Raw genomic sequence first — 15,867 nt, forward strand, 5'->3', positions numbered from 1 at the left:
TACCTGTATATAGTAGTTTACTGTTTGGACCATTCTTCTGTCCTTGAAACTTTGCTTCTGTATCTGTTCTTTTGGTCCCCTATGACATTGTGATGATTTATTTTGAAATCTGTATATGGGATACAATCACAGATTCATTCTAAGTAGATTGTACTGTTTTGTGAAACAATCTAATTACAGGGCCTGGATTTAAATATACCAAGAAGCAAGCCAGGAAAAGGACAGGAGGGTTGGGGAAAAGTGAGGATATCGCAGAGTGAGAGATAGAAGGGGGAGAAATAGGATGGAGGGACAGACTGAGTCTCTGCATTTAAAGCTGCACACAAAAGACATGAATTGTCTCCATGTCACAGTACAAAATAAAAAAGTGCAGTGGGAGGAGGAAAAGAGAGGGAGAGGGAAAGGGGACTGAAGGAGAAGGAAAGCAGAAGAAAAGAGGGAGGAAGATAGAGTGAGGCAGCTAGGAAGTGAAGAGAGGAGGGGAAGGAAGAAGAGAGGGTAGGTAAGAGAAGGAGGAGGGTGTGTAAAGGAGGGGGGATGCTATTGCAATCATTTAAAAACTCAATTGTTTGGGATTTCTAAGCCGGTGGAAGGCAAGTAGGCAGAGTCTGCTCTGCACAGACCCTTTTTCTCCTTTCTCCCTGCAGCGTGGGGGGCACATTCTGTGAAAGTCAGGAGAGGCAGGGGGGAGTGAGACTTCTCACTTAGGGGCTGTCTGGAGGCCGGATTTGTCCTTAGTGACTTTGAGTTGGGTTTATCGAGGATCACCAGACAATTTCTCAACTAAGCAATTGGACGTACGGTGACACCTACCTGTACTCATGGAGGGGACATCAATAGATAATCTTTAAGTCTTTCAAAACGATATATATGGACTTTACCTTGTTGAACACAAAGTGTGATCCCCTGTGTGGATGAATCATGAGGTTATCAGTGCCCTGCTGCTCTTGTTGGCATATTCTGCTCTACCTCTGTGCCCTGCTGGACAAAGGTTGTTGCACATGGACATCTGGCGCTCAGTTCCGATATTCACCATCACTGCAAGTCAAAACCAGGGAATCCCTCACAACCCCCAGAAGGTAACCAGCGGCATTTGCAGTGGTTATTCATTTATAGCTCTGTATGCATCACTGTTTTGCAATGATGCTGCCAAATTACTAATTACTGTACCCTACTTTAACCTTATGCACCCTAATAGCTGTTATCTTATTTCTGTATATTTCAGTTGCAGAGATGTACTCCTGGAATTTTAACATTGAACTTGAGGAAATTATACACATTAGTAAAGTAAATGTTTCAGGTTTAGCTACATAGCGAGGGACAAAACAGCTGTTTATTAATAAAGCATATCCCACTTTTGTGTTTTGTATGGAAGTAGACAAAGGGGAAAAAAAATCAGTCCGCACAGCAGCTTGTAACATAAGTGCAATTTGTGATAAGAAAATATGGGCTAGATAATGTATGATCTCATTTATAGAGTAGTTTTAATTTTTTTTTTGCTGTGGAAAAATGTGTTTCTGCTTGCCTGCCCCTCTGGCTGCATGGAGTTTAACAGATGCAGTTTTTAAAGGTTATTTTAGGATTAAGGAATTGCTATAGATGCAGGCAATTTACGGCCCCTGGTAGCTGACGAGCTATTGTAACATAACCCTTTCACTACTAGACAATTGCAGTGGTTATAACATTTTTCACATTGCAAAGGGCTGGAAATGTTGGCTGCTGTCATGATGGGATTCAGTTCAGCTGCAATGAGACCCCCCTGTGTTACGTGCCAGCAGGGAGGGTTTTTATGGGTCATTCAGGGTTGACAACTTTACAGCATTTTAAGGAAATGTCCATTACACCATTTACAATACCACTTCATAGGTTGTAAATTGTGAATTAACCCATTACTTTTTATAGTAGAAATTCACCCTTTTAGTTTTTTACGAATGCTACTATCTGTGAAACACAGTGCTTTGTCCATTTAGGCTGGAGAGAAAGATTTCCGGGGGAATAATTGTGACATGGGGATGTTGGAGAGGGAACACTAACAATTTATATGAGAAAATCAACAGAGGAAAAGCAGAGATAAACAAAATGTCAACAGAACAGGCCCCTCAGCGCGAATTGTACTGCAATTCCAGCATTCTTCCTGATACATCATTTTTTACACTGCAATTGCTGAACTTTCTCAGCACTGCAGTATTTGCTCTCCTGGTATTCTGTACCACAATACACTCTTCACTGATAGTCACCTCTGCACTGACATCTATGAATTGGTGCGTACACACGGTCAGATAAGCTGTCAGATTTGTACGATAACGATCCTATCGTTATCATTTAAATCTGACAGCTTCTGGCCCCTGCAAACGACCAAACGATGGTCAATGCGCGGCCACGTAAATCGATCATCGTCAGTAGTCTGTGCAAGCAGGCATACCGGGTCAATATCGACCAGGTTAGCCTGTTTACTATAGGGACCCGCGATCATTAATCGCGGGTCGTTATAGTTGTAAGGGGCTTGCAGCATGTGTTGGATGTTCGATAACGATCATCCAACACATGCAGGACGATCAGATAATGATTGTTATCGTTATCTTTTTGTCCCCCCGTCGTACCGTGTGTACGCACCATATGTCTAACATGCAGTTACACTGATTTTGTTGAAATTGCAATCACTGGCAATTGTAGTGATCTGTCACCGTACAGACTGTTCGTTTATCACTGTATGCAGTTTACTCCCAGCAAGCGTACCACTTCCTCACCCTACACTATTTGCTATTTCATAGTTACCTACTATTCCAAATTATGATTTCACTTAATGTTCTGTCTCTGACAGTGTCTGAATGTTATTATTTTTGCTCAGTAATATTATTATTTTGATTTATATAACACCATGATAGTCCCAGATTTATGTAGTTTCAAAGCCCCACTTTTTCTTTAAAACATCCATCATACATTCTTTAAAATAGGTAACAATATTTTTTCTAAGCCACTTATTATGCCATATTGATCCTTGAATTATATCCTGATATTTACAGATGTTATTATTCTTTATATGTTAGAATTTAATTTCTCAGCATTCAAAAATATTAGCTTGTCACTACAATCTCCCACTTACACAGATATTAATGAGTTTCAATAACTGAAGCCTGAGTTATAGAAGTAAACATAATGATATGACCAGCTATAGTAAGACTAGATGACAGTAGCTGAGATTTGTGTGTTTGTTTAATGTAATATGTTTCTTGCCATCAGATATTGTTTTATACATACAGTCTAATAATTGAACTGAATATACAGTTCCCATGTGACTGTAGGCCTGTCATCTTACCTCCGCCTATACAAACACCGTGCACACACACGCACACTGTAACTGCAGGGGTCTCTGGCACACCGTTCATGAGGAAAAACTTTGTTTACCCCTGGAGCAATCTCAAGTTTAGTCTGTCTGTGACACTCCCTCTAACCTATGAGAGCAGCCTGGGGCAATAGCAATGTAGCTGAGCAATCGCAGTGACTCTAGAGCAGTGTTTCCCAACCGCGGTCCTCAAGGCACACTAACAGTCCAGGTTTTAGTGATATCCATGCTTGAGCACAGATGGTTAAATCAAAATAACTGAGGTTCTAATTAAGACACCTGTGCTCAAGTATGGCTATCCTTAAAACCTGGGTTGTTAGTGTGCCTTGAGGACCGTGGTTGGGAAACCCTGCTCTAGAGTATGTGGTTTATGGCATGTTCAACACATACTGGCCAACTTTTTACCCAGGCCTTTCCAGAGATGCCAGAGGGGGAGGCCCAGGTAGGAAGTACAGGGGTGTGGCAATGGGGGTGGGATCTCAATGACATAATAGACTGCATATTGTGTCACCTAGCCTCTGGGGGCAGACCTACTCTCTCAGGAGTCAATTTACTAAGCAGCCATTTTTAAAGCCACCGCGTCTTTGGCGGTTTTATCCAGTGGATTTAAAGGGACAATCAATTTATTATTCATAACACACCGAGTATTGCATTTAATATTATTGCATCTTTATGTCCAGTGGCCTAAAGAGCCAGTGGCTTTGAAAATTTATCTCCAGGAGAGCTTCCTGAAATTCATTTCGCCATGAATTCGCCATTGTCTTGTAAAGGGTTATAAAACCACTTTATTCCATGAAGATTTTAACTAACTTGTAAAGCCTAGCAAATTAAAATAGATATATAATATTGCATTCAATATAGAGAATAAGAAGTACTGCGCTGTCCATATTGAAAATATAGGATAAAACTATCCACAGGGAAATCTGTTAATCCTGAGACAGTAGTTTACAGATAACCGACATTTAAAACAGAATCATTAGAACGATGAGAGGTTACTTTGCATATGATTTTGCTTTGTCAAAGACTGTTTATCAGTTTCAGTGCATAGACTATTGCAGGGCATGCAATAATGTGTATTTCTGGATATATATATATATATATATATATATATATATATAATTATTATATCTTTCCTCTCTGTATTGTAGGAACTGGTGCTCTGTCCCTGTCAGTCGGACAGTGTCTTGCCAAGTTCAGAATGGCACTTTCCTGCAGAGAGTGTACCAGAATTGTCACTGGGCAGCAGGCTGCTCCGGAGGAAGGTGAGTCTGCAGAGCCAGATATGATTATTCACAGTCAATGTTGACGCATCTTTCTCTTAGACACAATATATAGTAATTTTATTGTCTGTGCCCATGTCTCATGCAGGCTTTACTTAATTACGTGATTTTCAGTTACAGGACAGTTGTCCGCCCAACTTATAGACTCAGCTATAAGTCGGTGACTGCACTGGAATGGAGATGCTGCCCAGGATACAGAGGTGCTAACTGCGAGGAGGGTAAGTAATGTAATGATCTTACAGTGCATCCGGAAAGTATTCACTACGCTTCACATTTTTCCACATTTTGTTATGTTACAGCCTTATTCCACAATGGAATAAATTCATTTTTGTCCTCAAAATTCTACACACAATATTCCATAATGACGTGTAAAAAGTTTTTTTTGAGATTTTTGCAAATTTAATAAAAAAAGATACACCAGGAAATCACATGTACATAATTATTCTCAGCCTTTGCCATGAAGCTCAAAATTGAGCTCAGGAGCATCCTGTTTCCACTGATCATCCTTGAGATGTTCCTATTGTCTGTGGGCATGTTTTGGTGGTAACAGGGGGGTGGCTAGCCGGACGTAGGCGTGTCGTGGTCAGCAACTCTGTCTTTTGCCGCAGTTGCACTTATTTCAGTGGTCATGTTCAAATGGATAATCTGCGCCTCCATAGGGCTGGTGCAATGTGTCGCTGGTGTAACTGATGTGCAGCCAATGGTGTTTATTAATACGCAAAGCAGCGGATTAGCACCACAGCCATGGGGTGTCTCTGCACATATCCCATCGGCTGCTGCATTAGCATAAGGATGCAGTCGCAGCTGTATTAGCGTGCACCTCTGAATCAGGCCCTGTGTGTCTCCACCATCCCTTGTTAGCTCTCTCCAGAAATTCTCTACACCAATTCCTTTTTAATTAATCCTGACACTCTGGGGCTTATGCAGAGTTGAACACAAGTCGGCTGTAATTGCTGCCACATAGCTTGATTGCAACTAAATGCGTATTTTTGTTCCCATTCAAAGACGAGCACATCTTTATGAGTGAACATCCCCTATCTGTGCACTTGGATTAATACCCGTCATCGTCGGTGCAGTCTCTTATCCTTAGTGCAAAAGATACTTCTGAAAATATGCATATTTACCCTTCCAGCCAACTCTGTACAGCCTGCAGTTCCATTGGCATGGCCCATTACTGCCCAGTTACACCCTTTCAGTCGCAAATGGAGATGCAAATGAGATGTGTACGTTTGGTTCCAGAGCATGTGCAGTGCAAAAGTACGCAAGCAAGATGCACTCTGTAAACGGATGTACAGTCAACTCTGCATTAAACTATCTTTGTTTACCTGCTCTCATTTTGGAATATTTTGGCAGATCTTGGTGGTGGTAGCAAAGATCTGCTTTCCTGTGAAAATAAACAAGGGCAGTATCAAGAGTATCATTTTTATTATATTTCTACCTAGAGAACCCCCTTTTCTAATCCTTAGCTTGCCTACATAGTCAGAATGAAACTAATATAGTAGGTGGTCCATTGCGCTGCTACAGCTTTTCTTTTTTTAATATTTTGGACTACAGATTTAGGGATCTATTTATCAACCTTTTATTACTAAAATAATGTGAAAACATTTGTTTTCACACTCTTTCACATTATTTTAGTTTCACTGAAATGTATTAAAGGACTTTTGGAGCAGTTTTCATGGAAAACTACTCCAAGCCCTTTAATTCGCATTTGTTTAGTAAGCAGATCGCATTTCCCGTACTTATAATTGGAAATGCAATCTGTTTGAAATGTACTAAAGGGGAATTGTGAAAAAATACCTGGTGGGAGCCCTGCTATAACATCGCTATCTGGAGATGGCGTAAAGTAGGGTTCCCCCTAGTTCCCCGACTCCTGCTCCTCTCTGACAGACAGAGTAGAGCCGGGAGCCGGCCCGCTGTGATCAGCTTTGTGATCTAAATAGACCACAAGCTGATTACAGTAAAAAAAAAACTTCAAACACTTGCCTGCACCCAGGGGTCAGCTGATCAGTGATCGGTGAGCTCTCTCCTCTAGTCAGCTGGTCGCTAGGCTCCTGCACGGCAACGCTGGTCATCTCAGTTTACAGCACACACCAGATGACCGGGGTCACAGTATAGGAGCCCGGCGACCAGTGAACCAGAGCACAGAGGATCACTAATCACCGAGGAAAGTGTGAGCTCTTAGTGGGGGAGGGGGTGTCGCGGAGGGTGGCAATCGCGAGGGGAGGTAGCGGTAGCCGGCAGCGGCACATGTGCACACACCTTCTCACTGTATTTTTTGTGAAAAATACCATTAGAAGTCGCAGAGACAGAGCTTTATTGCAAGCTCTGTCCCTACATGCCGATGTTAGTACATCCAAGTGATATTTCCTAAATTCGCAATACAAATTTAGTTGAAAATATCACACTACAACCACATTTTAAATGCGGATTGTAGTAAATAGGGGCTCAAGAAAGAAGATCACGTAAGGTAAGTATATGTAATTCCCACTACAATACAGAAAGCTTTTGAGAACATTATTAATTTATTATTATTATTATTATATTGTCACAATTATTAATAAAGGAGCCAAATCTATGATTACAAAATAATAAATTGGGCAGATACAAGATTAAACAACCCAAGAATGGAAGAAATGTTTCCCCTAATTGCCAGCGATTTCGGTTCTGGAGTTTTTTTTTGGAATCCCCATGGAGTCTGGGGACAGTACGCCACTGTCCTGCATCTGACCAGCTTCCTATACAATTGGGCAGGATGGGGGTGCTCCATCTTGACCCTGCCCCCATTTTGTAAACCCACGATTCATGGCAATATGCTGTGAGTGGGGTGGGTTAGTGATGCAATGTACCCCACTGCCCCACATTGATTATCCATATCTCCAGAGGGAAAAATAGAAACTTTGAATGCATATATAAATTACTCAACGTTAAAAGTGATATTAATGCAATTTAGACACAAAGCTAGTGAAACCAAAGCATTCCGGAATGGTACTATGGTTTTTTTGGGTGTCATGTAAATAATGATAATAACTGAAGTAAAAGAAGAATGTTACCAGAGCTTGCAATCCATATATTTAGTATTTTGGGTGTTGTTCATTTCTGCACAGTTTCTTCCTGCCTGTGACAGAAGGAAGATGTAAATCTACTCTGTGACCTGTGTTCTCTTGCTGGATCACACACAGCGTTACATAACAAAACACAATACACAACGCTAGCATCTGGTGGTGGGGAACAGTCGGTGAAAGGTCCAGGAAAGATGGTATAATAAATGATAAAGGGGAATTTCTACTGTAAACTAATTTAAATATAAATTGTCATTTAAGATAGCTGTAGAAGTGTAAATAAACTTTGAGAAGAATAAGAATAAAAGGGGAGTGTGGTCATTCTGGTAAAATAATGGTATTTCCAGTGACAATTGTAGTGTATGTTTTTTTGACTACAGAAAAAAACTCCAAATTAACAGTGTAACAGAAAGAAGCCAGAGCTGTAGCATATTATAATATATACAAGGTATATGTAAAAATTACAAAAGGCAAGTATACCAAGAAGGAGCCTCATGTAAAGGAACAAATTCTGGTAGGCTACAGTGAGAGCCACAAAAGATAACTTTGTACATGACCAAGGTAACATTTAGAAGAAGTATGAGGATTGACAAAAGGGCTGATTTAGCGTTGTATGCAAATCCGGTGGTTTGTGTCCATCTCTGATGGTTTTCAGTCTGGTCTTGCACAGAATCTGTACTGCAAGATCACTTACAGTGCCCCCTAAGTCGTTTGGGGGCAGGCAGGGGGCGGCAACAAGGACCGTTATCCAGAAGGGAAGCATGTTGCCTCCATTTTGTGGGAGTGCCGAGGACAGTGCCCGCTTCCTTCGACGCAGATTTACTGGCCTCGGCCAAAGAGATGAGACTTCCATTCTGAGCTGCCTTAGACTCACTCAGATGGCCAATGCCGAGACCGATGGTCGCTAAGGCGAGCCGATGATACGTCTTCGATCATAGCACTCGGATCTGCAATGCTGGCAGTTAGCGTCTTTTGTCCTCAGACGCCTCCTGCTCCGTCCAAAGAAGCGGAAGGGATGCAAATAGCGTTCACCTCTGAATAAGTCACAAAGGCAGATTGCCTATTCATCAACACTAAAATAATGTTTTTAAGGACATTTTCCTTAATTAACGTTATTTTAGTATTCATGAAGAGACTTAATACAGGAGATATCACTGATATCTCCTGGTTAAGTCCCCCTGCATTAATTTCCACACTCCCCATACATTAGTATGGGGATGTGGAAATTATGGTATTCATCAAATTTCCGAAAATTATGTATTTTCGGAATTTGATGGAGTTACTATCTGCCACTGTGAGGTGGCGAATAGCAGGTAACACTTACCTGCTTCCAGCTGGGCAGGGCCCTCGGCGTCTTCCTCCAGTGCTTTGGTCCCTCCTCTGGCTCCGGTGGCTGCTCTGACATGTATTCTCCCAGCAGAACACAATAAAGTTTAGAAAAAAAAAAATATAATTTTTTTCTTAAACTGTACTGTGGTCTGCTGGGAGAATACGTGTCAGAGCAGCCACTGGAGCCGGAGGTGCTGCAGCAGGCAGGTAAGTCGGGGACGGGGGGAGGTATGCGGAGGGGGACACAAAATCACCGCAGCTGTAGGTAGTGCTGCGCATTCGCTGGTTTTACAGATGTAACAGCGCATGCACAGCACAGATTCCAGCTGCGGTAAATTAGTGTAGAGAGGGAAAACTATCTATTTCCCGAAGAGCTGTCATCGCAAAAATGACAGCTTTTTGGAATAGATAGTTATGGGGAGGAGGAATGATGAATTCCTCTGGTAATTAGGTAGAACTCCATGCAAGTTCTAAACCTAATTACCTCCATCGATTTTTTAGGTATGATGAATAGGCCCCTTTATCATGTACTGTTTGTAGTTTATCATGTACCTTTCATCTGTGATGTGTGTTGCTGCAGTATAACAGGGCCCATACATCAGCAATCAGTAGGGGCAATTACCCGTTCTGCCGATGCCTGGGTCAGGTGATTGTCAAATCCAACATGTTGGACAATCTCAATTCGCCAATTCCAACTTAAAAATCACCAGAATCAGCGAGTCAGGTAATCCTTATATTATATACTGTAGATATCATTTCCCCTGGTTGACAGTAACACATCCATCACTGAACAAGAAAAGACATGTGACAGAAATAACGTAAATCCACCAAATAAGGATATATTTATTATTTATTTCTGCACAGATTAAGGTCTGAATACATTGGTATCACATGCACCTACTTTACTACAAGTCATCATCATGAGTGTGTACTTCCACCTGCGAGAGGGTTAGGTTTAGGGAGCGGTAAGGGGGAGGTTAGGGTTAGGCACCCCCGGGGGGAGGTTAGGATTAGGCACTAGGGGGGGAGGTTAGAGTTAGGCACCACTAAGGGAGGATCAGGGTTAAGGGGGACGGGACAGGGGAGGTTAGCATACTTACCTGCCTCTGTCGGGATTTTCATCCTGTCGGGCAGCCGCTATAGGGATTTGACTCGGCAACTGAACAGCCGCCGGCTATCTGATCATATGGTTGGATACATGCAACATGTGCACGGTTCTGTAAAGCCGTATATGTTTGCATTTACTTTTTGAACAAAGATATGCTACACAAACGGGCGTACTACTCACTCTGCATCAGCCCCAGAGTATAACCAAACAAAATCAATGAGAAGTAGAATTCAAAATTCTAAAACATTACTTAAACAATACAAAATAGATCTGCTGTATTAATAAATTATCTAATAAATTAACATAAAAATTATCAGTGCAATTTGTTTTATTACTCTATAACTGAAAAAAAATATATATATAAAAAAATTCAAACTTATTCTATTTATAATATGTTTTAAATAATTATTTATATTGAGAAGGAATAAATGCATTGGTAATGATGGCAGTATAGTATACAGGTTGGTACAAAGCACAATTTACCAATACATACAGTGAAACTATGTAATTCCTATAGTTCATAAAAGTTTAACTGGGCGAAGAGAATAGAAACTTGGGAAAAGGGTGTATGGAGGCCAGGAAGTGACCTCTGAATAAGTTCTCAGGGAAGGACGTGTCCAAAATATATGGGGCAGATGTATGAAGCTGTGGGAAGTGATAAAGTGCAGAGTGATAAAATCCATCCACTCAGCTCCCAACTGTCATTTTTCGAACACAGCCTGTTACATGACAGTTGGGAGCTGATTGGCTGGTCGATTATCATTCTGCACTTTATCACTTTCTAGAGCTTCATACATCTGCCCCATGGACTTTTAGTGACATGAACCATTTGATCGTGACGAAAATGGAAGCACTGAATTATTTTATCCTAATAATAAAAATTAGCAGCTTTAAAATGCTTTGTCCAGAGAGAGCTTTAGTACAGATTTTGTCTAATTATAGACCAGTCGTTGGAGACCAGGGCAATTCCCATAATGTATGTGCATTTGATACTTTCATGCATACATGCCTACTCTCCCGGGAATCGCGGGAGGCTCCCGATTTTTCGGGTAACCCCCCGCGATCCCGGAAGAGTAGGCATATATCCCGCATCCCGCCCACTTCCTAGTGAAGTGGGCAGGATGGGGAGATTTTACCTGAGATTATCGGGTCCGTCGGGAAGGGGCGGGGCTAAATTAGGCAAATAGCGTCATTTAGCCCCGCCCCCTCCTCACGGACCCGCGAATCACGGGGGTTTTCTGTAAAGGGGCCGGGGCCTAATGCCGTCTATCGTCTGGCCCCGCCCCCCGAAGAGGAGAGCAGCAGGTCCCCTCCTGCTGCTCCCGGAAAGCTGCCCAGCAAAGTAGGTAAGTATGCTTTCATGAGATATTGCACCATTTAAGCAGTTATATAAGCTAGTAGAGACCTTTGGGAAAACACTGCAAGACGCAATGATTTCAAAGTGGGGTGTATTAATGGAACCACCTAACCCATTATTATTACAGAAATGCTCAATTTGAAGAAATTCTCTATTTGAGAGATAGATCTGAGATTGGAGTTTAGAGAACTCGGGCAAAGCCACAGGATTATTAGACTGTTCATATAGGTGAGAATACTGTAAGTACCATACCAATAGGGGGAATGGTATCAAACCTTGGAGAGAGCTAAAGTAGAGAAGTTGTCCGTATGAACCAGCTTCTAACTCTTATTTGTTGTAGATAAATGATAGCTAGAGGCTGATTGGTTTCTATGGACATCTTCTCCACTTTATCTCTCTCGAAGGATTGATACATCTCCCTTCGAGTGAGAATTGCAGATTGTAGTGGACAAATAATCTCTGGAGAAGAGAGCAAATTGTTTTAGTTTGTAGTGTGGTCTCAGACAGCCCAGGAAAATAAAGGATAGGATGGAGCTTTGAGGCACTTGTTGGAAATGGTGGACACAGAAACCATGATTAAATAAGAGGACGATATCCATACATATTTTAGCCCAAAGAGTGATCAGGGGCACCAAATCTCTCTGCTTTAGTATGTTTGTGTACATATCACAGTTTAATACTAGATTTCATACTTGTCTATATAGAATTAAAAATCAATTTGTTAAAGTATTTTGCAAATTGAATCAGAATCTTGACAATCAAAAGTAAGAGATGGGACAGAAGATACATCCTAACAGCTGCTATACATGCAATCCAAGAAATAAGGAGATTATTCCTTGATATTCTCCAGTAAATTGAGATCATTTAAAACATATAACGAATTGTAAAGTAGAGATGAGTGGTTCGGTTTTAGCTCGGACCTTCATGCCAAGCTTAGATCTCAACCCAAGGCAAACGCCAAAATGTCTGTGAAAGAAGACATTCTGAGATCCGATCTTGGCTGGTAGATCAGAGACAAAAACCGAACTGCTCATCTCTACTTAGAAGTTAAAGTCGACTACTTTTGTAGTGGGAGGGGGTATGTTCACAGGTGTAACAGCAGTAGGCAATCTGTATGAAATATTGCACCGTGGAGTTTAGTGTACTGCTGGGCATTGTAGTGCGCCGGGCATGAGCTGGGCGGATGGTAGCCCTGGTGTTCTACTATATATCATGCTGGAAATGAAGTGTGTGCAGGTGTTGGTAATGCACAGTTATGTAGGCACACACCAGCAGTTGGCTCAAACTATGAACAGCTCAGTTACTTAACCAATGGTTTTAGTTTATTGAGAGGTAGCAAGTACAGCCGTACTCACTGTTATATGTAAACTGGTAATGGAGCAAAGTTCTATACAGCTAACCAGATGGTGAGTGTATGCTGCTTGTGGGTAGTGCTGCCGGGATCTGAACAGCTTTATTTACAGGGATTAACCGGATTTCTCATAGGAGCTAAGTAGGAGACTTCTGTCTCCCACCATGTCTTTCTACACAGTACACGATCATCTTGGGATAGGGCATGAAACCTTCCTGGAGAATAGGAAGACTGGAGTCTGCGCAGTAGCGTACTCCTCTTTTGCCAGATCGGTGGTGGTATAGGGTACTTGCAGTTGGTTTGGGTAATGGACGCCGGCACTTGGGATTCCAACAGTCAGAATCCAGATGCCAGCATCCTGACAGGGTTGAGATACCGACACCTGTCGGTAAGTATCCAGACCCTACCCCTAAATCTAACCCTGCCTGCTCGCAGCCTAAACCTAACCCTCCCCCCCGCAGCCTAACCCTCCCCCTCAGTGCCTAACCCTAATCCTCCCCCTAGTGCCTAACCCTAACCCCACTACTTACCATCGGGATGCCGGCGACAGCCAGGATTTAAACTACATCCCCTTGCGGTTATGTATTGGGAGCTGTGGTGAGAGTCTCAGAGTCTGTCCTGTCCTACTTACCGTCAGGATGCTGGCGACAGCCAATGTAAACTACATTCCCTTGCAGTTATGTATTGAGAGTCTCAGTGTCTGTCCTGTCCTCATGGTTGCAATGGGTTAAAGACGCACTGAGATGCCACGCATGAGCAGCAGGGCCGTAACTAGGGTAGTGCGACCAGCAGGGCCGGCATAGAGGGCGCACCCCTCCCCATCATCACGATTTCCGCGGGACAGTACTGTTCCACTGTTCCACCCATGGGTCAAAGTGGCCCTCGGGTGGTCAAATCGGGAGGTTGGGGACCCCCACCACCACAGCAGTGTGGCGGTGCCAGACCCCGGAGACTCTGAATGGATGCTGCACGCACCATCCATTCAGTGACGGTAGAGGGGCTGGGGGAAGCCCAGCTTGTGAGGTTCCCCCCAGCCTGAAGTTATTTGGAGGTGGGCACGCTCCCTAATAACGTCACGTAGGGGGTGTAGACTATGGTAATTAGGCCACACACCCCATTTCAGTCACTTGAGAGGGCCGGCACAGGGTGCTCCTACCCCTGGAGCCGGCCCTGGCGACCAGTGCCATGGCATAGGGCACCGCAGGGCAAGGGGCGCTGTTTGGGACTGTCAATTTTCCTTTATATTATCATTCTCACTTGTAGCTTCCTCTTCTTTTATCCCCAGCATCTCCTGGCCTCCCCTATCTTTTCCCTGGCTGTACCCCATGTGGCCATGGCCCTTTTCTGGTGCACTATCTTATGTCCCTATTTAAAAATTGGAGGGGGGGCGCCAATGCTCTCTCTGGCACAGGGCACCAAAAAGTCTAGCTCTGATGAAGAGTAGCGCATGTCAGAGGCCAGACCCCTTCTGACTAAGCTTCGGTGGGTCCTAATGACCGCCAGCTCAGTGTAACTATCAGGATGCTGGAGGCAGCGCAGGAGTGCACTCATTCCAACATTTATTGTCTTTTACTGTATAATGATTGACGTATACTGTAAATGATATGATGGAAAGGGCTTACATGTGACAGTAATGTGCCAGTCTGTAACTGTTATTACTTACCTCTCCAAGGATTTCCCTTTTTCTTGAGATGATGGATAGGAGTCAGGTAACGCTTTTTCCTGTTGCATTTTCCTGTAATTGCTGCATCAATAGCTACAGTCTCTGTAGTTGCTGTCTTAGTTTTCCTGCTGTTCATTATTCTGCTTATTTGTCTTTATCATTAACCATCCCTGAAATTAACATTGAGTCTCTATCTTTTCTTTTCTTTATTTACATTCTCAAATGCTACCAATCTATCATTAGAGAGAGTAGTTTGGAGGCACAAGAAGTATGTAGATAATTAATTGGAATGTTGTGAAATCATCCAAGGTGTTGGTATGGAAGTCTGGATAAGAAATGTGGAAGCCAAGCAGAAAAATGTTCAAGAGATTGTTGATTTGGTCCAGCAGGATGATCACAGTAAAATGCAGATATAATGGGTTGAAAATCTGTAAAATATGTACTTCAAAAGACAGTTTGTAGTGAATGTGTTGCAGCACGCTGAAGCCCAGAGCTTACTTACCGGTTCCAGCGGCGCTGGTCTGTGGGGGCCCCAGGGCAACAAACATGTGGAGGCCTCTATTAAATATGGATGAAATGGGGTATGCGCAATGGGGACCGTATTGCTCGTAAGCGGTACATTGACAAACAGTGATAAGCTAAGCTTAGCGCTGTGTGTTAAATATTGAAAGGAGGACATAACCCCTTTAGTGAGTGCTAAAGGGGTTATGTTTCATTGTGAAAAGGGGCTCATGGGCTCCACATGAAAAAAAAACCCCACAAACACACACACAAAAAAAAACACACAATATACACCCACAGGGAAAAAAAACACATATAGGCACCCACATGAAATACTGTATTACTCACCAGTTGCGCAGTTGTTTCCACATTACACCGCATATAGTGCCCGATTCACATTACACCACATAGCAGTGTCCCTTATTTATGTTATGACACACAGCAGCGCCCCTTTTACACAATGCCCACATTAGTGCCCCTTATACACAATGCCCGCAGTAAAAGTGCCCCTAATACACAAAATGCCCACAGTAGTGGTGCCCCTTATATAATGCCCCCAGTAGTGGTAGTACCCCTTATGCAGTGCCCCTAGTAATGGCAGTGCCCACAGTGGTAGTGCCCCTTATGCAGAGCCCACAGTAGTGGTGCCCTTTATGCAGTGCCCCCAGGAGTGGTGCCCCCTGTGCAATGCCCCCATTAGTAGTGTCCCCAGTAGTAGTGCCTCCAATAGTAATGCCCCAGTAGTGATGCCCCCAGTAGTAGTGTCCCCAATAGTTATGCTCCCTGTAGTAGTGCCCCCAGTAGTAATGCCCCCTGTAGTAGTGCCCCCTATAGTAATGCCCCCAGTCGTAGTGCCCCCTGTAGTGAAGCCGCTTA

At 43.0% G+C, this 15,867-nt stretch overlaps 1 protein-coding gene across 5 annotated transcripts in view; it reads left to right on the forward strand.

Moving 5' to 3' along the window:
- The first annotated feature begins 598 nt into the window (after window positions 1-598).
- Window positions 599-15,867, forward strand: part of EMID1 (EMI domain containing 1) — a 98,723-nt gene continuing 83,454 nt past the window's right edge. For all 5 annotated transcript variants that reach the window (XM_088443502.1, XM_088443505.1, XM_088443504.1 and 2 more), the window contains exons 1-3: window positions 599-1,079; window positions 4,492-4,605; window positions 4,738-4,841. In XM_088443502.1, the coding sequence (XP_088299628.1) occupies window positions 922-1,079; window positions 4,492-4,605; window positions 4,738-4,841 (376 nt within the window). In that variant the 5' untranslated portion in view covers window positions 599-921. The remainder of the gene's footprint in view (window positions 1,080-4,491; window positions 4,606-4,737; window positions 4,842-15,867) is intronic.

Source organism: Taudactylus pleione, unplaced genomic scaffold (genome assembly GCF_031769625.1).
Source record: "Taudactylus pleione unplaced genomic scaffold, aTauple2 ptg000330l, whole genome shotgun sequence".
Lineage (NCBI taxonomy): Eukaryota > Metazoa > Chordata > Amphibia > Anura > Myobatrachidae > Taudactylus > Taudactylus pleione.